Genomic DNA, 23,284 nt, shown 5'->3' on the forward strand with positions numbered 1-23,284 from the left:
AGTTCTTTTGAATGCTACCAGAAATCTTTAAGCTTAGGTAACCTAAAAAGTTAAGTATTGCAATTGAAGAAACTGCTAGCGTTCTTCCATCTCATCATAAATTTGTGTAGCCTTTGTAAACTTCTGCAGTAATCCAATGTCAGGTTTTCTTGTAATCAAAACTAGGCAGACTTTCTCAAAAGCTAATATTTCTCCAATCAGATACTGGAAAAATAACGTGTTGACTGTTTCCTTCAAGGTTTGTTTTATTTCCTGGGCTCCATTGTAAACTTTAGCCAGGATCCAGATGTGCACTTCAAGTATATTCAAGCTGCATGCAAGACAGGACAGATTAAAGAAGTAGAAAGAATCTGCAGGGAAAGCAACTGCTATGATCCAGAACGTGTTAAAAACTTCCTCAAGGTAAAATTTGGATAGTGGTGGATTGCCTTGAGTTGTCTGGGGTTCTGATAAAACGTGGTCTGTGTTGCTAACAAAATAAGGCAGCTTGGTGAAAGTAAGTCTTTTCCTTTGGAAACTTCAGCCAAGTGAACCGTGGTTTAGCTCTGCTAGGATATGCCAGTCAGTGTAAATACATGATAACTGACCATTCCTGCTGGGATTCAGAGCATTTGTAACATAGTTCAGAAGAGTGGAAAAAGACAGCGCACTTAAGTTCAGATTCTATAGCCTATTATCAGTACTGAGCTTATTGATGAATGTAACTTTGTTAGAAATTGTAGAAACAGTGTGGGAGGGGAAAACTTTATCTGGGAACATTTCCTGCCTTCGTGTTTGTCAGTTATGTAGTATAGTCTTAGATTTTGCTGATCGTATCTGAAGATGGCAAAACTCATTTTAAATGAGAATTCTATTTAAAAAATAAAAAAAAAAAACTGGTTTCACTGAGGTGTAAGGTATGTAAATTGATCAAGCCAGCTAAGTTAAGTTATCGAGCTGTCAAATTCCTGATGAAAGCTATTGTTTTTTGTGCTGTTCCATGTCTGGAATGTGCAGGACATGTACCAGGTAAATCTCCCAGTACAGGCCTCCCTGTTTAAACTCCTTAACTATAATTTGTACATGTAGGATTATATTCTGGGATGTGCATGTTCAAATAAGTGATCTGAAATACATGTCTGGACTGGTGTCCAGCACAAAGGCAAGCTTTAGTGCTGTAACTGTTGTAATCTGATGCTTGGAATGGTTTTAGCTAACTTAATCTGGTTAACAATTTTAGTACTAGTTTGATTCTTACTGTTCTCTAAATCCATTGCAGCAAGGTATCACAGGACACGTGACCCTTAAAGTCAATTCTGTTTGTAAGCTTTCTGTTGTGATCTACAACTCAAGTCTTGGTAAAATTCCTTTTGAAATCCCAGAGTGCTAATCCTGCACACCAAACACCAGTGGCAACTAAAAATGCTACCTAGAGCTTAGACTTACATTAGCTGTACTGTGTTGTAAAACTTTATAGATCTTGCCATGCAAAGAACCACAGTTAAACTTCAGAAAGCTTCTTGCTGTATGCCCTGATGTGGGTGTGAGTACTCCGTTGTGCTGCATATTGCAAACAATAAGTTGAGTAATACACTGTTGTTATTTAAGCATTGAATTTTGAGCTTTCGAGTTCAAGTGCTTAACTGTATTTGTCTGCTTAAGTCTGAGAACAGAACCAAATAATGGAAGTTCTTCTACTTGTAGGAAGCTAAACTCACTGACCAGCTACCGCTCATCATTGTGTGTGATCGCTTCGACTTTGTCCACGACTTGGTGCTGTACTTATATAGAAATAATCTCCAAAAATATATTGAGATTTATGTACAGAAGGTAAGCTCCAACTGGTCACTTGGCTTTAGTGAGTCAAACTGATCAACCTTTCTAGTATTGTATCCAACTATAAGCATAATGTTTGTAGTTATTTGGCAAAAAGTCTCATACTCAAGTGACGTCTAAGTATCTACTAGTGGCCTTTGATAAGCTAACCCTTATGGGAGTCACATCTTTTATTTATTCTCCAGTCAAACTGAGCAGTAACCCTGGTAAGATGCCTCATAAAGGAGGAAGACTTGGTAGAATAGCTGTGGGTTTCTTAAGATAGTTTTAACTTCCAGCTTTGGGACAGAGAGGGCAGGCAATTCTCCTGTACAGTTTCCTCCAGGGATAAATTGGTTTGCTCAGTAGCTCTTCCTGTGGGGAGTGAGAACTAGTGAGCCACTGACTGTTATGACTGGAGAATTGATTTGTTTTATTTCTGTGCTCAGAACCTCAGGAGATGGGGGAAAAGGGCAAGAAGGGGAGGTCACTCTGAGCCAAAGCACCCTTTATGTGGTGTTCTGGTGTACCTGTGCTGCATGACAACATGCTGACTTCTTAAAATGATCCTATTTAGGTGAATCCAAGCCGCCTGCCTGTTGTTATTGGGGGACTGCTTGATGTGGATTGCTCTGAAGATGTGATAAAGAACCTTATCCTTGTAGTGAGAGGCCAGTTTTCAACTGATGAACTTGTTGCAGAAGTTGAGAAAAGAAACAGGTATTAAATTTCTGCAAGTCTCCTAATACTGCTAGACTGCTAATGGTTATGATGTTCATTCATCCATGCGTGTCCTCATTAAGTAACTAAATCTGGTAATGACAGCCAGAAGCTGTCTTTGGGTGAGAAAGCAGCAGCAGTCTGCTTTAATTCTTGGCTGATGTGAGGACCTTCATTAAGTAGCCTTCAGTAGTGAAACAGAATCTAAGCCAAAATGGAGTACTGAAACTCTGGTTTAATTACTGACTTCCTCATACACTAAAGCTGACTTTCACAGTGAAGAAACTATACAAGTGGTTACTTACTCAATCTTTAATGCCAGAAAACCCACCTTCCTTCTAGGCTGAAACTACTTCTGCCCTGGCTGGAGGCAAGAATTCATGAGGGTTGTGAGGAGCCTGCAACACACAATGCATTGGCCAAAATATACATTGATAGCAACAACAACCCAGAAAGATTTTTGCGTGAGAATCCTTACTATGATAGCCGAGTTGTTGGCAAGTACTGTGAGAAGAGGGACCCGCACCTGGCCTGTGTGGCTTATGAACGTGGACAGTGTGATTTGGAACTGATCAATGTACGTATGCCCAAACGGTGGACTTGTGGGTTAAGTGCTAGCAGGAATATCACGGGGATAAGTACTTCAGGCTTATGGCTGACAACAGCATTTGCTTCCTAAAAAGTACTAAGCTAGAACCTGCTCACTTGCAACAGAATAGGTAGCTGTTTGATTGGCCTTCTGCACATGAATGAGAAATGGGACTTTCCCCTGGAAATTCTAGAATGGGGGACTAGTGGTAGTATCAAAGCCTGAGATTTCTAGCCTGCATCTCAGGGGAGTTTATTTGATGTTGCAGTACAATTAGTTTGTCTGCTAGTAGTAGGCTCAAGTGGTTGTGACTTCATTCTGAAAAGCCTTTGCCTTTCACTAGGTGTGCAATGAGAACTCTCTCTTCAAAAGCCTTTCCCGCTACTTAGTTCGCCGTAAAGACCCTGAACTGTGGGCCAGCGTGCTGCTGGAAAGCAACCCGTATAGAAGACCACTAATTGACCAGGTATAACAGCTACAATGCTAAAAGCCTTTATTGTCCTAACCTGACTTGCTTGCACCTACTCACCTGACTTGTCAATGACTCTGCCCACAGGTTGTACAGACTGCATTGTCAGAGACCCAGGATCCTGAGGAGGTGTCTGTTACTGTGAAGGCCTTCATGACTGCAGATCTTCCCAATGAGCTTATTGAACTGCTGGAGAAAATAGTTCTCGATAACTCTGTATTCAGTGAGCACAGGTGTGTAAAGCAAAACTGGGTCACAAGAAACTTGAGTTTATACCTGATGTGAGCGTTGAGCTGCTGTAAGGTGGAACAGCAAGCAAACTAGGAGCTTCTAGAAGAGGGGGTGAATCTCTTGTTCATTATTTGATTTACAGTAGTATTTTCTTTCTCTGTGTAGGAACCTGCAGAACCTGCTAATTCTTACAGCAATTAAGGCTGATCGCACCCGTGTCATGGAATACATCAATCGCCTGGATAACTATGATGCTCCAGACATAGCCAATATAGCTATCAGTAATGAGCTCTTTGAGGAGGCATTTGCCATCTTCAGGAAGTTTGATGTGAACACATCAGCTGTACAGGTATCCTAAAATCTGTCCATAATAACTGTGATCCTCACGTGAGGACTTTGTTGTTAACTTGTGACTTTGGTAGTTAACACCAATTAGCACCAAAAACTGCTCTGTGTCATGTCCTGTGAAGTAAAACCAGTATTTGGTGTGTATCCAATCCTACAGTGAGGGAGACTTCTTAAGCATGAAATCATTAGTATTGTGTGCATTGTGTAGTGTTGTCTGTTTTTTAAAAGCAACTGTGGACTCACTGAAGAGCTGTAATATGAAACACATATCTTAGTATCTTGTAAAACTTAATAGACAGTGACTGATCATGGTAACCCTCTCTGTAGGTATTAATAGAGCACATTGGAAACCTGGATCGTGCATATGAATTTGCTGAACGCTGCAATGAGCCTGCTGTGTGGAGTCAGCTGGCTAAAGCACAGCTTCAGAAAGGGATGGTAAAGGAAGCAATTGATTCATACATTAAAGCAGATGATCCTTCCTCATACATGGAAGTTGTTCAAGCTGCCAATGCCAGTGGTATGATGAAGTTTTATATAAAATTTTGCTGTTGAACTTGCTTAGGTTTTTTTTTGCATGAAACTGCAGTTCTGCCAAACCTATTTCTTGATGTAAGCAGAAGAATCTGATCCTTCAAAGACTGCCCTAAAAAAAGGGTGGGAGAAGATGCTGTACTGATTTTGCAGATAATTAGATGTCTTGTGGCTACCTTTTTTACATAGCTGGAGGCTTCTGTCAGAACAGTTGCATCTAAGGAGGTCTTTGCATGCAGTTAATACCAGAATTGACTCAATTGGGCCTGTCATAAAGTGACCTTATCTAATGTAGTGCATGCAGTATAAAGGCTGACCTTAATTGTTGGGGAATGTCTATTGAACTATTTATGGAAAACTAGATTGAGGTGGTAGTATAACTAAAGCACCAGTGGTGAGAAGTAAACACTCTGAACTCTGTTTGATAGGAAACTGGGAAGAACTGGTGAAATATCTTCAGATGGCACGCAAGAAGGCCCGGGAATCATATGTGGAAACAGAATTAATCTTTGCTCTTGCTAAAACAAACCGTCTGGCAGAGCTAGAAGAATTTATCAATGGACCCAACAATGCACATATCCAGCAAGTGAGTGAGACTGATTTTCGGTTGTGCTGTGTCAGCAGTGGGTGTTGTTATAAAGAGACATTGGATCTTCTATCTCTTTGGATATGTAGGTCTTGAACCTTAAAGGCATTTCCATTTTGATAATGCTTGAATGCTACATATTTTAAGTCTGACTGAACAGCTCTTATAACTTGGTTATGCTCTCCTACAGGTTGGTGATCGCTGTTATGATGAAAAGATGTATGAAGCTGCTAAGCTGTTGTATAACAATGTGTCCAACTTTGGCCGTTTAGCCTCAACTTTAGTTCACCTAGGTGAATACCAGGCGGCTGTGGATGGTGCTCGGAAAGCAAACAGTACTCGCACGTGGAAAGAGGTAAACTTACTGCTTGAATAACTTAAAGAACTCCAAAGCTCTAGCTTCTTCAGAGGCTTTTTACAAGCTATAACGCAATTGTTCTTTCCAGGTCTGCTTTGCTTGTGTTGATGGAAAAGAATTCCGCCTGGCCCAGATGTGTGGACTTCATATTGTAGTGCATGCAGATGAGTTGGAAGAGCTTATCAATTATTACCAGGTAATTAAGCTGACTGCTATTGTACAGTCAAAGACTTCATTGCCAGTAGAGAACTTAGAGTAAAGCTGACAGTCAGTCAGATTTGTTCCTAATGTGAAACATCTCTGTGATTTTTAGGATCGTGGCTACTTTGAAGAGCTGATAACTATGTTGGAAGCAGCACTTGGACTTGAGCGAGCACACATGGGGATGTTTACAGAGTTAGCAATTCTTTATTCCAAGTTCAAACCACAGAAGATGAGGGAGCACTTGGAACTGTTCTGGTCCAGAGTCAACATCCCCAAGGTAAGATGCCTCAGACTTGTTAAACCTGAAACGTAAAACACATCTGTCAGGATTGTGTGTACCCTAGCTTTTGCAATAGCAACACTTGAGTACTGTTGGATGCTGATAGCAATATATGTATATATTGATTGGAATTTCTAAAATGCTCTTTGCTTAGGTTCTGAGAGCTGCAGAGCAAGCCCATCTCTGGGCTGAACTGGTGTTCTTATATGATAAGTATGAAGAATATGATAATGCCATAATCACAATGATGAATCACCCAACAGATGCTTGGAAAGAAGGACAATTCAAAGATATCATAACTAAGGTATTACTTTCCTAGTGGAAGGAGGTAAACTTTTAAACTTTATGTGCACTTCCGTTCTTCACCTGTAGTCTGTTTAAAATTGAAAGTTCTTGGTACTGCCACGTAATTTCAAAACAAGACAACTACAGTAACTAAGAAAACTTCTAGAGACAGTCTTGCATTTGTGGCTTGGTTGTGCTGAAATGTCTTAAGGTTATGTCCATAGTTCATGTGGATTCCTTTACAGTCGAGGTTCTGCTTAATGTACGTCCTTGTTCATCTCTAGGTGGCCAATGTGGAGCTGTACTACAAAGCAGTTCAATTCTATTTGGAATTCAAACCTCTGTTGCTCAATGATCTGCTGATGGTATTGTCCCCTCGACTTGACCATACTCGTGCTGTCACCTTCTTCACAAAGGTAAATTTTCCACTACCCAGATCAAATAATAAGTTGCAATTGTTAAAGTATTTAGCTATAGTAGCATTTTAAAACATTCTGCTACTTCACTGCCTCTTAGGGAGGATGCTAACGGGTCTAGAAAGAGTTACCGTGACTTAAATTTATGTCTGCTTCCTTGAAGGTTAAACAGTTACCCCTGGTTAAACCTTACTTGCGCTCTGTTCAAAATCACAACAACAAATCAGTGAACGAGTCCCTGAACAACCTCTTCATTATTGAAGAAGACTACCAGGTATGTATTGTCTTGAAAGGGTAGTTGCTGAAACAGAAATGGATTTGTATTATGTGCGATTCAAAACAGAAGGATCTACTTGTGAACTTCAGATGAAATTCAAGCTGGCTTCTGTGTCACTATTAACCTAGTGTTCTAAGTCTGTCTTTAATGTTTAGAAACACAGGTTTCTCTCTTGTTTTCAGTAGGTTCGGCCTTCTTGCTGTTAACCTACATTCCTTAAAAGTATGTGATCTTTGTGGCTTCAAGCAGGGCTAGCCATGGCTAGGAAAGGATTAAGTGAAGAACTGTCAATGGCTTCTTGGGAGCTTTCTGGGTTATTCCTACTGAGGAGAGTGGCAGATTCCTACCTTGAGTGCTACAGATCTAGCTTTTATTTTAAGAAAACAATGGATGATAAAGAAAGAATTTGAAGAAAGGTCAAACAGTTATGTCTAGCTTTTGTACTGTTTGTAGGCTGTACAGTAGATATTCAGTCTCCTGACCTCAGCAATCACTGCTGAAATGTATAAACTGGAATACTCCATATGTGTCAAATGCTAGCTTGACCAAAAAATATAGTTCTTTCTGCAGGTCTAGTTAGAATACTTTATCTTCTTAGAGTTACAAATACAGAACAAAGATGCAATTATTTTCCATACATCTTAGAGAATGCAATTGTATTTGTGAGATGTGAGTAATTTTTGTTGTTCTTGACTCAGGCCCTTAGGACTTCTATAGATGCTTATGACAACTTTGACAACATTTCTCTTGCTCAACGTTTGGAGAAACATGAGCTGATAGAGTTCCGAAGGATTGCTGCATATCTGTTCAAAGGAAACAATCGCTGGAAGCAGAGTGTGGAACTCTGTAAGAAGGACAGACTGTATAAGGTAAGACACATGTGCAGATCTGGTTTGGTATACTTGACTTATTTGAGGTCTTTCAACTGACTCCCAAGCTCTCAAATTTGACCTCTTAACTTTCCAGTTGAGCTGCATCTTTTTGGATGCCACTAGGTGATGTCTCTTGGTACTCTTGCTAATCTGGCAAATCTTGCTGCAGAATTCTTGGAAACAAATTGTAGAATGCCTCTTCTCTGCTAATGTCAGTAATAAGTTGCACTTTAGTTAAATACCACATCCATGTCAGTGAATGTACCTTGGTACATTAAACTAACCAGTCTCTCTCCTGTTGTAGGATGCAATGCAATATGCTTCAGAATCCAAAGATACTGAGTTGGCAGAAGAATTGTTGCAGTGGTTCTTGCAGGAGAACAAGAAAGAATGCTTTGGTGCTTGTCTCTTCACCTGCTATGATCTTTTAAGGCCTGACGTTGTCTTGGAAACAGCATGGAGGCACAACATCATGGACTTTGCCATGCCATACTTTATTCAGGTCATGAAGGAGTATTTGACCAAGGTAAGAGCAGGTGCTGCTCCACCACTGAAAGCTTGTTAGTCACTGTGGTGCGTATGCCTTGAGACTGTCTGCTTGCTACTAACATTGATATGGGCTTTGTCAAATGTCTGTCTGTCCATGTCCACACTTATTTTTCAGTCCATCTGGGGAGAGACTTCGCCCTCTAAGAGACTGAAACATTTGCAGACTCCGCCCTTTCTACCAGTTGCAGAACATGCATCAGTAGTATTTGCCTGACCATGGGCAGTGTCTTAAGTAGCTCCAGGATTCAGGCTTTTTAAATGCCATGTCAATTGGAAATCCCAGCAGGGAATAAGCTAACTAAATTCTAGTCTGTATACTAAAAAAGCTTTATTATAGCTAGAACTTGAGTTAACTTTGTCTGCTGTGCATTTAACTTTAAAACATGGCTCTGATGCTTAATGACACTAACTATCTGTTTGACTCAATTCTTACTTCAAGTTGCATTAGGGTGGCAAAAATGCTTGGTAGTGTTCTGACAGACTTGAACGAGATTAGTCACAGCTAAATGCTAGCTGTCAATTGCAGAATTTGTCCTGCTGAAGCTGTTAGTGTATGTTAGTAGATAAAATGGCCTAAATCCCTTAATGTTCAAAACTCTTTTCTATGAGAAGTATAGTTCAGTGCTGGAGTCAGTGAAGTCCACAGTGCCTATGTCTAGTAGACTTGCCTGGCTGTTACACATAGAGGCAAGACTCTGTAGTCCTAAAGAAATCTGCTATCCTTAAGTGCTGTACTTTGGGGGAGGTGGGAGCTATCTAAGCAATAATGTTGCTTATCAGATATGCCTGATGTACTGAGGTATTATGAGGCCTCTCTTGGGACTGGTAGTCCTGGAGTAGGATTCTTAGATTAAAATGTGACCTACTGAAAGCTTAGGTTATAATTCTAGTTAGCTAATGAAATCAATGCAGTACAATCTGGCAACAAGCAGAGCTGCCTTTTTAAAGCAGATACTTCTGGTGTATCTTTATTTTCACTCTCCTGTACCTTAATTATTTCTTCCCTGACACTTTTGTTTCTACCTCTTATATGCTAAATATGGAATTTGATTTTTCTAAGCTGCACCTTCTGAATTCCTTTGCAGGTTGATGCAATAAAGGAAAAGGTGAAAGTTGATTCTTGTTTTCCATCTTTAAGTCTGGAGGACTAAGTCTAAGGATTCTGCATGAGTTTTTTTTCTTTCCTACGTTTATTACACTGCTGCTACTGCTTTTTCCCCAAACAAAATATCACTAAAGCATATGCAAATCGTTTAACTTTGAGTAGCTAGTGCAGTAGGACAAAAGTAGATTCATTGCTACTAATAAGCTAATAGAACCTCAGGAAGGGCGTACAGGTGATCAGCTGGATCACAGTCAACCTGATGTCAAAGGGATAAACAAATCTTGCTATCTGACTGCCAAACTGACCAGAAGAATAACCTACAGTAAGGAATAATTAAGTCTTCTCAACTGTCTTTGAGCCATAAATCAATATAGCATTTGCTAGTTACAAGGACTGTAATCCAGTTTCTGATCTCTTGACCATTACTAATGTGCGCTGACAGTAGGCAGAATAGATACTAGCTGCTTCAGAAGAGACTCTTCCTCATTCAGGTGTCCAGTTCTTATGGTGCTAGTTCAATCCACATGGTGCTCTAGATCCTGTAGTAACTTAAAACCCCAGCTTTTAGACCAAGTCTGTGGTTCCCTTCCCTGTAGTAAATTTCTTTTAGTTGTACAAAAAGAAACAAGACTGCCTTCCAAGCTCTTCAGCTTCATTAAATTTCTTTTGCTGCCTGTTTAAAAAAAAAAAAAAAAGTAATTGCTCTTCTGAGGCTACTCTGGGACTTGCCTTTTGCTATGCAATGTTGCCCCTCCTAAGGGTAATCTCTAAGGCTTCTGTCCATCTTCTTCTGTACAAATACCACTTCAATTCTCCTTAAAACCAGCCCAAGTTTTAGTTTTCTATTAACGTGGTTGAGCAAAGGGCAAACAAACTGACAAATGGCTTCAAGATGGACTATGTGCAAACTGCTTCTTGGTGATGAGATGGCTGTAAATACACCACTGGAACTCAAGGCTAACCTGACTAAAATGCATAGTGTAAGGTCCTTCAGCAGCTAGTAAGTGAGGCAGTAAGAAAGCGTGTGTGTGAAAAAAGGTAATTGAACTGCAGTGTTTGCATAAACTACGCATGTGTAGCAGTCATTGCAATTACATCCCACTATCCTTAAGCTACAAGGCATTGCTGTGGGCTGCGTGTGGTTTTTGGGGGGAGCCTGTATGGCAGTCATCTTCAGACCTCACTCCTGCTTCAGTACTTTTGCCTCTTTTTCATGCACACATAACACAATAACATTGAATGCATGTTACTTTTCCTCTGCAGCTTATTGCAGTCCCTGTGGAAAAGCCTTTTAAACAATCTTGTAACAAGTGTGTTAGGGTACTGAACCTGATGAAGCTCAAGCAAGTGCTGTAAGAACCATCCTGCAGGCTGGTTACAGACTTGTTCTTGGAATTGTTTGTTTAACTTTGAGGAGAGGCATCAAAACTGGGTCAAAAATGCATGGAATGTCCTGGGCTGGAGGCTTTCCAAGTGTACGTAAACCAGAAGCCTCTGCTGATTAGCAATCTCTGCACATTCTCCTTGGATCTGCATCTCTAAACTTGTGCTTTTATGTTCACTGTGTTGCTATTTGAGCTAAAACCAGTGCATTCTCAGCACGGTTTCTGGAAATGAGTCTTAAAGGATACACTCATGCACTTTGACAACAGCAAGCCAGATACCGGTGTGAGACAACAAAAAGGCTTGCCATGGAAGCCAGATCAATGAATGAACTCAAAGCTCAGGACTTACGCCACTTCCTGGAGTAGTGCCTCTAATTGAGGTTACAAATTAACAGGTTTAAGGAACATATATTGTAACTTGCAATTAAGAAGGAAGAAAGCTGTTAGTGCTGCCTGCAGGTAATTGCAGTTACACTGAAACCTGTTCAACTCGTAAATGTTGTAACTGAACAAGTCATGCTGACCCTGTGTAAGTACAGGAGGACCTATCTTCAAGCTCCTTTATTAAGGACACATGAAATGAAAGACTAATCTGGTTTGCGAGTTGTCTTACTGTTTTACAAAGTAATTGGCGTGATTGTTTCTGACTTCACTCTAAATCTTATCTCTCAGGTAAAATATCAATACCTAATTTGTATGGTTTTAGTTTCAGGGCCTGCCTTAGACCATAGCAATGCTGAGTTTCCTGGTATCTGTTTTAGTAGCAAACAATACTTCACTGCAGAAGAAGTTTCTTCTCTTCCTTTTTGTAGGGGTGGGCTAACAGCACAATCCCACTTGCTGTGCAGCAGAGTGAAGCTAGTCTTGTCCTGTTATTGTGTGTAAAGCTCGCACAAGTTGAGTATTTGTGGGTTTAGGCTGACTGCCACACAGTTCTAGAGTGAAAAAAAGCAAGTCTTATACACATGCATTCTCTGCATTTGAACTTAAATTGCATGAGTGAATGGGTTTGGAAAGTGAAATCTTGAGGCTCAAGTGACATGTCGGATGCTATTGCAGTCTGCTCCATACAAATACCAACTTCAGATTACTTTGCCTCAACGTTATATTCAGGGAAACCTCTCCAGGTCTGAACGCTGTCCTGGCAGTTGCTCCAGCACCAAAGATCTCCAGCTGACACTGTGCCAAAATCTGAGTTTGTGACTTCAGGCTGTTGGTTTGGAGCAGTTGGAGCAACATGAGCTTACTGATGTCAAAGTAGCTCTAGTCCAGTATGGGACCTTTCATACAGAGCTTCAGCCTGGAGCCACTTTCAATGAAGTTCCACAAATCCCTCAATTAAGGGTTTTTTTCAGGAAACGGACAATCTTGACTGCACCAGTACCAACATTGCTACTTGAATTGATCTGAATTTGTAAATGGTCTCCTTTTCTTGATGGGTGTTAACATACCACTAAGGCTTTTCCACTTCTCTGCCATGAATAAGTACCTCATCTAGAGGAGTTGTTTTAATTGTTGGTCTCGATTCCAGGTGGATAAACTGGATGCATCGGAGTCCTTGAGAAAGGAAGAGGAGCAAGCTACTGAAACACAACCTATTGTTTATGGTAATATTTTGGTTCATCTGTTGTAATATATTTGGCTTTTATATCAACGCTTCTTTATTTTCTTCCAAGAAATGTTCTTCATGTGAAAGCAAGTCTTAAGGAAATGTGTTCTGAAGTACAACTACAGTACTGCTGCTAAGACTATGTGGGGACTACAGGATTTAAGACTCATGTCCCATTACAGAAAGGTTTTCTTGAGGGAAGTTGCATGGGAGCTATCCTAGAAGTGCATTATTTAGTGCTATTTATTATCTTGTATATTCATATCCAGATTATTCCACTGATTCTAGTTAATTACAAATAGGAATTCTAACGAGTGATAAAGGAGCCTTCAGTCTATAACAGGCATCTCCAGTCACTGCATCCTGAAGCCCTGTGATAATTGTGGACTATTAGTTATAAAGCCACTAGGTGTGATGTTTCAAGACCTAGCTCTGAGTACTAAGCTGATGAGTAGTTTAATCTATATTCTCTCCAAAGCAAAAAATAGCAGTGTTTCTTTAGGCATGCTCAGCAATTGAGCATCTGACCATCTGAGATCCTTTAGGGAAATATCCATTCTGGCTGCTGAAGACTCTAAGTCAGTCATAGGGAATTATTGTTGAACACACGGAAGTCAACAGGGAAGCTGCAGGAATTCCATCTGAGCTATCAGTACCTAGCAATAAAGGTGGAACTTCTGTCTGTTCTGTCTTCCAGGTCAGCCACAACTCATGTTGACAGCAGGACCCAGTGTTGCAGTTCCTCCACAAGCACCTTTTGGCTATGGTTACACTGCACCACCATACGGGCAACCGCAGCCAGGCTTTGGGTACAGCATGTAAGGTGCAGCACAAGTCTGTTTGGAGCTAGCATATTTTCTTACTGAAACTCCACCGTCCCTCCCCGCTTTAACTCATAACAGGGAAAAAGCAAAGAGTTCTGCCTCGTGTTCTTGTAACCTTTATTTCATGAAGGACTGTTTTTTCTAGCGCAAACTATTTGAATCACTTATGTTAAATCTTTTTCACATTCCATGTCATTTAGACTTTACTTTAAAAGGGGGAATAGTTTAAACAACTTTGTTCAAGTGGGCTTTTGCAGGACTGCTTATTACCATTAAGTCTATTGTGAAGATTCTGATTTGCACTCTATAGTGTTAAACTCTAATATTGAATCTTAAGTTCATCGTATGTGAGCAGCTTACAGTATGTACTGTCTATTCTAAATGCATTTAAGTCTCACTGTATATTCAGAGAAAGCTGAAGTGAAGATACTTGTATTTGACCTTGCAAGACTGCTGACAGAGACAACACTAATCAGCATATCCTACCCTGGTTGGATTGCATAGCTCTAAAAGAATTTAAAATGCATACAGACAACCTTGCCTGACTTAAAAATGAGTAAAAGTTTTTTCCTAAACCTATGCAGGTTTTTCCAGTTATGCATATAGAAAATGCTAGTGTCTTTTTGCTCACTCCATATGTAACAGATGACCTTATGTTGTGCTGTATCCTGTGCTTTTGTGGGACATTCCATTCAGGAACAGAGCACCATGATTCCAATCTGTGTATTTACTAACCCTGCCCTGAGGTTTGTGTATGTTGGATATTGTGGTGTTTTAGATCACTGTTTTGAGTGTACAGAAGAGAGAATTCAAGCATATTGCTGTTCAGTTTTGTTTGTGCAATTTGAAATTACTCAATTTAAAAATAAATTACTGGACTGTGGACATGCTGCATAGTAGTAGCTTCACTTTACTGTTTTCAAAAAGGACCTTCAACCTCAAACCAAGTATTACAGTGCTAGTAGTATGGGGCATACAGGTGCATACACTTAAGGGTAGGAGGGGCCATTAGAATAGCAGCAATGGAGACCATTAGTGGTGTCTTGCACTGAGGGGATAATACAAGAAAATACATAATGCTTTTTCTATAGAAAGATTATGCCAGACAGAAGAGAATAGCACTTTTCAGTAGTGGGCTGCATTGTGGTCAGCTGCAGCATCTTTGACCAGATGATACATTAGGATTGTAGTAGGGTGTGTCAGTTAAATTGAGATTATGTTCTAGGTATGTAAGTTGCCTTAAATATATTTAGCTTCAAATAAAATGGACTTAAATGTTTCTCTATGAATACTGTCATATTTGAGTGTAATGGATATTAGAGCATTGACCCTATCAGAGCTGTAGATGCTTCTGTCTCTTAACCAGGAGCTGTTGTCAACATCAGGTTCCAGATTTGAGGCTCAGTCTCCCTCCTGCGTGCTCATGTGAACTTTGGTTGTACTGGGTGTCAGTTGAGCAGAGGTAGAACCTATGCACCGGTGTGATTTTAATTCTGCCCAGTTAAATCCTAAAACTAAGCGTTTCCTGAAATCATATCTTACTGAGGATTAGCAGCTCCTCAGAGGTTAAAATTAGTTCCTATAGGATGAACTGTTTATGTGTGGGTAACTCCCATCACGTTGGCTGAATTGGGAACACTGACCTGCCTGTGTGCAGCTTCCTACAGATGCAGGAGCTGCACAGCCTCATCCTGAAAGGCGTGCAGCTTGCATCCTCCCTTTAGAAGTGTTTACTGGCTCTTAAGCATTGAGCTGCAAACCCTGTTTAACTTGTTCAGTCTCGTACCAGTTACAGGGTATTGCATCAGTTGCCATATTGGAAACAACACAGTAATTTAGCTACAGCTCTCTCCATGTGAGTGGGGCAATCTTCAGCTGCTTCAGGATGTAGCCTTCTCTGAATTAAAGAATGTCTCTTTCAAAAAAGCAAGCAAACAAAAAAAAAACCAACAAAACTCATGCAAAGGAAAGGGTGGGGGTGGAAACATTTTTAGCACAAGCCCCATTCACTTACACCTCCTTGGAGCTACTGTTCAGCCAGTGAACTTCACACAATTCAAAATCCTTGATCCACTGCACAAGTTTTAAAAATACTGGATTCCTTCTTTTGGGTACTAAAACTGTCAGTACTATTTTTCCCAATGCCACCAAGCCTAAAATCATAGAATGGCTTGAGTTGAAAAGAACCACAATGCTCATCCAGTTCCAACCCCCTGCTATGTGCAGGGTCGCCAACCAGCAGACCAGGCTGCCCAGAGCCACATCCAGCCTGGCCTTGAATGCCTCCAGGATGGGGCATCCACAGCCTCCTTGGGCAACCTGTTCCAGTGCCTCACCACCCTCTGCGTGAAAAACTCCCTCCTAATATTTTCTTTCCCACTTCAGAATGCAATACGCAAGCTAGAAAAGCTCATCAACAGTATTAAGCTTTGCAAATTTACATCTTTTACAAAAAATGGTAACTTTATTTCTACTGGGAGAACACAATGAAACATCCCAAATCTGGGATTTTATCCCTTCAGCACTCATCTATATACCGGTGCACTCAAATTCCTTTGCTCCCCAGCTCAGAAGAGTTTTAGATGACCAGAAACTTTATCTACTACATCAGCAGGTCCCGGCCCGATACCGAGGACGGTCTGGGAGCCTGGCGCTATCTGAGTGCGACCAGCATCCTGTATTAAGCTCACAGTCAGTCCCAGGCGCTTGGCATCAGCCAGGAGCTGAATCAGAGTCTCTTCATCGGGAGCTTTGAGGACCACCTTGGGCTGCCCGCAGTACTCCCACTGCTTCAGGAGCTCGGGGTTCCTCCTTTGAACCTGCTTGTAAGCAGAAACGGCCGCGTGGGAACACTGCGCCGCTACTTTACCCTTCCCCATCTTCAGATCGTTGCGGACGATCAGCACCATCTTGAACTCTCCCGACTCTCCCATGACGTTGGTTTCGGTCCCGCAGCTGCCGGCGGACGCAGCCACGGCGCGGTGCTGCCGCAGGAGCCGCCCGCGGATGCCCCATCCCAGGCACACACCGCAGGCAACCCCCGCCAGGATGCTGAGGAAGCCGGGCTTGGAGAGGTAATCCATGGCGGCTTTGGGAGAGGGGCTACGGAGAAAGACAGAGCTTACTGTGAGCAGCTGCTTACTGACGGGCCGTACTTACTCATCGGCTGCTCCCTTTTCGAGCAGAGAGAACGGTCACAACACGCGGCCTTCCCCTGCCTCCCCAGCGGCCAAAGCCGCACGACTTCCCCGCTGGTTCGGGAAGCAGAGCCGCACGTGAGCGCAACCCGCCGACAGAAGCACCGCAACCTCACCGGCCTCACCCAGCCCCCGGCCCCGCGCAGCCGGAGCGATTCGAGGCCGACGGATGAAAGAAAGGCGAAACGTGGCCGGCTTCCCTCAGGAGAGCCGAGCCGAGCCGAGCCGAGCCCCGCCCCGCTCACCTGCCGCCTCCGCGCGCCCACCACGCCGCTGCCGCCCCGCTGCCGCCCGGAGGTGACGCCACGGCCGCGCAGCCAACGAGGATCAGCGCACCTCCCGCCTCCGCTCAGCAGCGGGCCGGAGAAAGGAGCGAGGCGCGCCGGAAGTTACGCACTCATCGACTTCCGGTAAGAGGAGGGTAAGAGGCGGGCTGGCTCCGCCTCCACTTCCGGGTTGGCCCGGGCCCAGCAGGAGCAGCCGGAGCGCGGCGTGGTGAGTGCGGAGCGGCGGCGGCGGCGACACGGCACGGCACGGCACGGCGCGGCACTGCTCGGCTTTTGGGGCGGCTCTCTGCCGGGTGAGGCTCTGCCTTTATCGTCCTCGCGGAGGCACTGCTTCCTCGTGGTGCCCCTCAGCGCTGCGGCCGCCCGGCTCCGCTCCCTTCAGGCCCCAGCCCCGAGCCCTCGTCTCTATGGCGACAGCTCCCCCTCAGGGAGGTGCGATGCCGCAGCGACCGGCGGCCCTCAGAAGCCGTGGCAGCGCTCGGCGGGGAGCGGAACCGCCGAGCTGTGCCGGCCCGGGGCTGGTGGAGGAACGGGAGCGGCACGGGAGGGGCCAGGTGGGGTCTGGGAGAGCACGAGGGCCGCAGAGCTGCGGGGTTCGGGCGGTGCTGCGGGCAGCTCCTCACCGGGCCGCCTGGGACCTGGGCGTCTCGTTGGGTAAAAGCTCGGCAACCCTGTGACAGAATCATCCTGTGACAGAAGCACTCGGTGCCTCCCGAGGGACGGTGACTGATGACACAGGGAGAAATGTGTCCTTTCAGCTGCGAAGGGTCGAATTCCAATGTCTTTCATCCTATTCTCTCGCATTCTGCTCCCCTGGTGGGCTGCCCTCCCTGTTCCCCCCCCCCCCCCGTTATCTGTTATCCCCATTCCCAAAGCACAGCAGTGTCCTGTCCTGCCGGCTTGGCTGGGTAAGCCCACATCCCCGAGGTGTCTCAGCATTACCTTCTGTTGATGGAAGTTAACACTCGTGTGTTTGCCTGGTTCTTAGCTTTTTTTGGCAGTTAATGATGACAGAAGCAATAAGATTCCTCCTTTCTTCCAGTTTTGCTGCTCAGACATTTTGACAAGTCACACAAGTGACTTGAGGGAAGGGTTGCTGTGTGTGTCACAGTGTTTGACAGTGGCACTTTATCTGCAAAATGCCACGAAAGCAGGTTATCTGCCTTGAGCTGCGTGTGTGAAACATCCTCAGGGTCTTCTCCTGCCCTTGTTCTCTCTGCTCTGCCAACAAGTGGGTATCCTGGTTTAGTTCATGTTAATTACATGGGTTGGAAGGGGATGTGGCATTACCCTTTGATGCCTTGGAGCATATGAGAGGCTTTATAATGACATTCCTCTTTCTTTTAGTCCATTGTTTCTGCAGCAGGAAATGGACTTTGTTATTATTGTTATTCCTTATTGGCAATGGATAATCAAAGATTACTTCATTCTTTGTTTTCAGAGGAGGGTTTGAACAAACACATTTCCAGTTGTGCAATGGGTGGTTAGTGCTACTTGTTAGTAGGAGCTGAGCTCCTTGTCCTACTTAGCAGTGAAATCAGTGGGACTTGTAACCTCTGTGGGAAGGGAGAGGAGAGCACTCGTTGGCTTTGAAGTGGGAATTGGGAATGGGAAAGGTGAGTGTGCTGGGAACAGGGGATGCCCTTCTGACTGGAAAATTTGCCATGTTCGCTTCAAAGCTTTCTGAGTTGTTGTCTTTGAATGCCTTTTCAGTCTGTCATAACTGTTTCTGACTGCATCGTGTTAGTACCACTTGTTAGAATGTCTTAATGCATATTTTGGGATCTCTTTGTGCGATTTTCTCCTGAATAAGTTCTAATTTTAAAACAAAACGATTGTTGTTCCTGATCTATAGTAGGAGTAAGCTGGGTTTTTTTTAGGTACAACTGCAGTGAGAAATTATCACCTTCAGTTAGAACTTTAACTGCAGCTGGCTGGACAAGTGTCAGTTGGATGGACTTTGCTGTTCCAGGAGGACGAAGGGTGCAGCCTCAGGGCTGTTGCAACACCGTGTGTTGTTGCTGCAGCAGGTTGGCAGCACAGCCATGACGTTTGGTGCCACACTGACCAGGCAGACCTGGGGAACAATGCAGGCTGATGGCAGTGTCATCAGTGTGTTTGGGAGCTGTAGAAAGAATATTCTCCCCACTTACAAGGCTCAGAGTCAAGCTCTGTGGTTCATGTTACAGGCAGGGTGTTCTTACTGGATAGCTGAGGCAGCCCTAGTGTGACCTGTACTGGTTCCATTAGTCTCTAACTCCAGATTCTTTCCTCCCTGCAGTCTAGCAGGCATTCTGTTTTGTGTGGATGTGTTTCCTCGTGGCAGTGATCTTCCTTTCCTCTCTGGGGCACGGGCAGCCTGTCCACAGAGAGCTGTGACACTGCCAGGATGTGTGCACATGGCACTTCTGCAAATTGTTTGACTTAACGTTAAACCATCTTTTCCTAACAAAGATGTTCTAAAATCTTTTTGGAAAAGTAGAAATTTGATCTCTAAATGGTAACATTACACTTCTTTTTTTGGTTATTTCCTCTGGCTAGGAATTGGAAAATAGGTCTGGTGTACAGAGGCATAACCCACAAAAAGGAAACCTGCGGTCTTTAACTGAATTACTTGCTCTTTCCTTTGAGGGATTAAACTATTTTAGTTAAAAAAACGTTGGGGTTTTTTTTCGTATGGGAATAAATGTACTCCTATCAAAGTAGCCCATTACAGCTGTATCTGTGGAGACTTTGTACATCTCTCAGATGTGTCCTAATTTACTTTAATTGAACGCTTCCCATGAGCGTTAAAGGACTGGAAAAATAAAGTAGTTACTTTTTATATTTTCTGTGGCTTTTAGGAGGGTTGTTAACCTTCATGTCAGGGAGCCTGTCAGCCCTGTATCACTTGGTGAGCAGTGCTGTCTCTCTGTAGGTTTGGAAGAGCCCTCACTTTGGTCTTGAATGCCTCCAAAGCTGAGGACGTGTTTGTTCCACTGGCTTCAAAGGCAGAAGAAGTAGTGAAGAGTGTCACAGTTTTACGGAGCCTAAGGGGTATGTAATGCTTTGCTTTGAGACCAATTTCATCCCTTGTTTAAAGGTGTTGGTGTGTGGGCAGTCTGCCTGCTGCAGGAAGGTGCTCTCAAACCTTTGCTGTGCCAGGGAACTGTCAATGTAATCCCTGTCCAAAACGCTGCCTTTGTTGGGGTGTTTCTGAGATCTGAAAGAACTCTGTGAAGCCCAGCTTTTGTTCTTTGTTTTCTTATTGTGACTGATGAGCAGGGAGGCAGGTGAAGAAGAAATCGTTATCAGAAAAGTTGAGGAGAAGGAAGAAGCAGAATATTGGCTGGATGGAACGCGTGGCTTAAAATGCACGAAATGAGAAAAGGCAGAAAATAGTTTGCTGCTGAGGTGTCTGGGGGGAACATCAGAACAACCTGAACTATAGCCACGGTTCTAACAGCTGAGTGACTTGTAGCTGTTAGAGAGGAGAGTCAGGGCTCCTGGGTTCTGCTGGGGGAGAAGTGGTGAGAATTAGGGATTCAGACACCATGTGGGAAAGCAGTGAGATCACCAAGTTAGTGTCACAGCTTCCTCACTGTTCCAAAGCCAAAGAAAGGAGTCCTCAAAGCATCCTTAGTGCAGAAGCAAGGATAGTCAGCTCCTGCCAGCACCCAGCTGCCTCATCTTGAGCTCTTTCCTTTGACGTAAGTGCAGCAGCACAGAGCAACCTCCAAACAGCAGGAAGAAGAGACTTCTGTCCTCTCTGATCACAGAGTGCAGAACTTGCAGTGCCTCATGCTCTTCTGCTCCAATAGCTTGTTATGCTCTCTTGCACTGACACTGAAGCACCAGTCACAGCCTCGATAAGCCCTTCTCGTTGGCCAATTTACATTTTGCCCAGCAATAATTGTTTTTTTGTGCTTAGTGCAGTCCATAACATTATGGCTGAATAATGCATTGTGGGCTGTTTGTTCAGCCCCACAAAGAAGCTCTGTGTGACCACTGCTCTAACACAACAACAGTTCCAAGTTGTTTTCCTCACTCTTTTAAATAGTTTATATCCATTTTTGCTGGTAACTGCTCAGTGCACCGGGTATATTTCTTTTTGGATATGAGCTGTGGGTCTTTTCAGGGTTCATGAGGAGTGATGGTCTGTTTAGCAGCTGGGACTTGATTTTCTTTGGTGAGCTCTCATAGGTTTGGTGTGGTCATGAGGACGTGGACTCAGTTAATGAAAGGTCACTGCAGTTTGGCTTGGTCTGTTATTCCATTTAATCTCCAGGTGAAGACATTCCTGCAGGACCCACTGGTATCTTACTGGTATCAAAGAGGTGGGCAGACTGAGGTGCTGAGCTGTTGTACAGCCTCCTTCCCTCACGCTAATATACTTTAAGTATAATTAGGCTGTGGTAAATTGAGAAGGGCTTTCTGCAACCTGGAAGGGGCTGCTTTCTGAATCGCTGCCCTTTGGGACTGACCCTGTGATGGGCACCAGATCTCCCAGTCACTTGTGCTCTCAGATGGGAGTTTTTATAGAGTACTTCTGCAGAGTGGTGGGGACTCCAGGACCTTCTTAACAAGTGCTCAGCCTACACAAGTGTGCGAGGGGGTTATTTGATGTAAATACTGATTTGTGTACTCAAGGTAGTGTTATGCAAAGCTAATCCCAGATTAGAGCCTTCCCAGGCAGGCAGGATGCAACTGGTTCTGCTGGCTGTGGTCGTGGAGGCTGTGTGTAGGTAGCAGCACAGCTGGGAACTGCAGAGATGGGTGAGTTTTGTGTGGCAGTGGTACTGAGTGCATTGCAGAGGGAGTACTGTGCACGGCTGAGACCTTCATGTCCAACACAGAAAGAGTTGGTATTGCAGTGAATTGGTTTGCTTGAAATGGAATGAAGCTGAATGCAGAGAACAAACTGAGGCTTCAGTTTTGAAGGCTGGATTTGCACAAGGAAAAAGGTGAGCTTCACAATGAGCAATGTGTGACTTCCACTGATGGTTTGAGTAAAATTTTGGGGTGTTTGTTACCTTTAAAAATGTGACTGCAGTTCCCTAACCTGGAACTCTCCTGCATGGTGCCCCAGGAGCAGCAGCACTCTGTGCAGCTGGTAGCTGTGGATGCCCACTTCATTAATTCTGTTCACAGAAGGAGCTTTCTGTGTGCAATATGTGCACATCTGATATGATATGTGTGTACGTGGATATGATATATGTGCATAAATACATCCCCTTATGCATATACAAAGCAACACCCCCGTGTAAGTGCCACCACTAGAAATTGAATGCTCCACAGTCTGCAGGGATCTGGTGCTCTGATGAAAGCAGGAGGTGGCTCAGCATACGATCCATATGTCACTGCAGCAAGTGATCTGTGCCCCGCAGTGAGGTTATGCTGACTCCAGCCACTCTCTGGGGTGAAGGAATTTTGCATTTGTCTGCTGTTGAACGGGTGGCTGCAGAGCTCCTGCTGTTCCACCTCAGTTCTCTGCTGCCCTGAGCTCCTTGGGGAGCCTTGCAGTGCTGGGCCCAGAAGCTGCAGTTTAAATGGGAGTCAAGGTCTCACTGCTATTTAGCAAACCTGAAGTGCTGCTTTGGCTCTGAAGACCTGTGTAAATGAAAGGAGAAATATTTTTTTGCCATAAAATTTTAATTTCCTGCACTGAGCAGTTTTATAAAACCTGTCATTTTAATATCGCGCTGTTTCCCAACAAAAGCAGCGTATCAAAGCCTGTAAATCAAGCTTCCTTGCAGTGAGAATTGTAATGCAAACGAGTTGCCTTAGCTTTGTGGGACTCTATTCTCCAAAATGAAATTCCAGAGGCTGGTTTAAGATTCAAAGGAGGATGTTTAATGCCGTGGCTCTGGCTGCTGCTTGCGTTCAGTTGCACAAGCATTGTCAAATGTGCAGAATGAAAGCAGCTCTTGCAATGTTCTGTTTTATGCTGGCTTCCAGTTGCTGTGCTATTTCCTTTCCTGGATAAGGAAAACCACAATGCTTCTTGTGAAACTTTAAGGCTGATCTCATCAGAAGAGAGGCTGAACTTGCAGAGAACATTGGCTTTTCCGAAAGCTTTCCATCAGGCAATGCAGAGCTTTTCTTTTCTGCTTTAAAGATATTAGACTGTATGACGTGAGATGCAACTCTGGACCTTAGTTACCATGTTGAGGGGTTCTTTTTTTAATCTGGGAGCATTTTGAGATCTGCTTGCATGTTACCTGGAGGCTTACCCACAGAATAGATGCTCTCTAATATGAGAGTCAAACCCTGAGCTTTGCTTTGGGAATGAATGGGAACTCATGCAATACTCTGCTCCTCCTGGACCACCAGCAGTGGGCTGGTGGGTGGAAGGGCTGTTTCACAAGCTTTTGTTCAGTCACAGA

General features: G+C 43.6%; 3 protein-coding genes across 5 annotated transcripts in view; 2 read left to right on the forward strand and 1 right to left on the reverse strand.

The window, feature by feature from the left end:
• The window catches only part of CLTC (clathrin heavy chain), a 29,406-nt gene extending 15,086 nt beyond the window's left edge, over positions 1 to 14,320 (forward strand). Inside the window, exons 14-32 of the mRNA XM_031591534.2 lie at positions 239 to 402; positions 1,684 to 1,809; positions 2,372 to 2,514; positions 2,857 to 3,091; positions 3,447 to 3,569; positions 3,660 to 3,805; positions 3,969 to 4,152; positions 4,479 to 4,671; positions 5,114 to 5,271; positions 5,462 to 5,626; positions 5,718 to 5,825; positions 5,943 to 6,110; positions 6,268 to 6,417; positions 6,683 to 6,814; positions 6,978 to 7,088; positions 7,790 to 7,960; positions 8,268 to 8,489; positions 12,534 to 12,609; positions 13,309 to 14,320. Coding sequence (XP_031447394.1) covers positions 239 to 402; positions 1,684 to 1,809; positions 2,372 to 2,514; positions 2,857 to 3,091; positions 3,447 to 3,569; positions 3,660 to 3,805; positions 3,969 to 4,152; positions 4,479 to 4,671; positions 5,114 to 5,271; positions 5,462 to 5,626; positions 5,718 to 5,825; positions 5,943 to 6,110; positions 6,268 to 6,417; positions 6,683 to 6,814; positions 6,978 to 7,088; positions 7,790 to 7,960; positions 8,268 to 8,489; positions 12,534 to 12,609; positions 13,309 to 13,433 — 2,900 coding nt within the window. The 3' untranslated portion in view covers positions 13,434 to 14,320. The remainder of the gene's footprint in view (positions 1 to 238; positions 403 to 1,683; positions 1,810 to 2,371; positions 2,515 to 2,856; positions 3,092 to 3,446; positions 3,570 to 3,659; positions 3,806 to 3,968; positions 4,153 to 4,478; positions 4,672 to 5,113; positions 5,272 to 5,461; positions 5,627 to 5,717; positions 5,826 to 5,942; positions 6,111 to 6,267; positions 6,418 to 6,682; positions 6,815 to 6,977; positions 7,089 to 7,789; positions 7,961 to 8,267; positions 8,490 to 12,533; positions 12,610 to 13,308) is intronic.
• A 1,551-nt stretch (positions 14,321 to 15,871) lies between these two features.
• On the reverse strand, positions 15,872 to 17,027 carry PTRH2 (peptidyl-tRNA hydrolase 2). The gene is made up of 2 exons (XM_031591531.2): positions 16,878 to 17,027; positions 15,872 to 16,537 (listed from the first exon to the last, which is right to left on the reverse strand). The coding sequence occupies exon 2, from the start codon at positions 16,516 to 16,518 to the stop codon at positions 16,003 to 16,005; it is 516 nt and encodes a 171-aa protein (XP_031447391.2). The 5' UTR covers positions 16,519 to 16,537; positions 16,878 to 17,027; the 3' UTR covers positions 15,872 to 16,002.
• Positions 17,028 to 17,036: 9 nt separating this feature from the next.
• VMP1 (vacuole membrane protein 1) overlaps positions 17,037 to 23,284 on the forward strand; it is a 59,787-nt gene continuing 53,539 nt past the window's right edge. The window contains exons 1-2 of one of the 3 annotated variants that reach the window (XM_031591528.2): positions 17,124 to 17,212; positions 19,837 to 19,955. The gene's annotated coding sequence lies outside the window, so the exon portion shown is untranslated. Of the gene's footprint in view, positions 17,213 to 19,836; positions 19,956 to 23,284 lie in introns of all 3 variants that reach the window. The other 2 variants (XM_031591529.2, XM_031591527.2) reach the window with 2 other exon arrangements.

The sequence above is a fragment of the Phasianus colchicus genome, chromosome 21 (genome assembly GCF_987193195.1).
Source record: "Phasianus colchicus chromosome 21, bPhaCol1.hap1.1, whole genome shotgun sequence".
NCBI lineage: Eukaryota > Metazoa > Chordata > Aves > Galliformes > Phasianidae > Phasianus > Phasianus colchicus.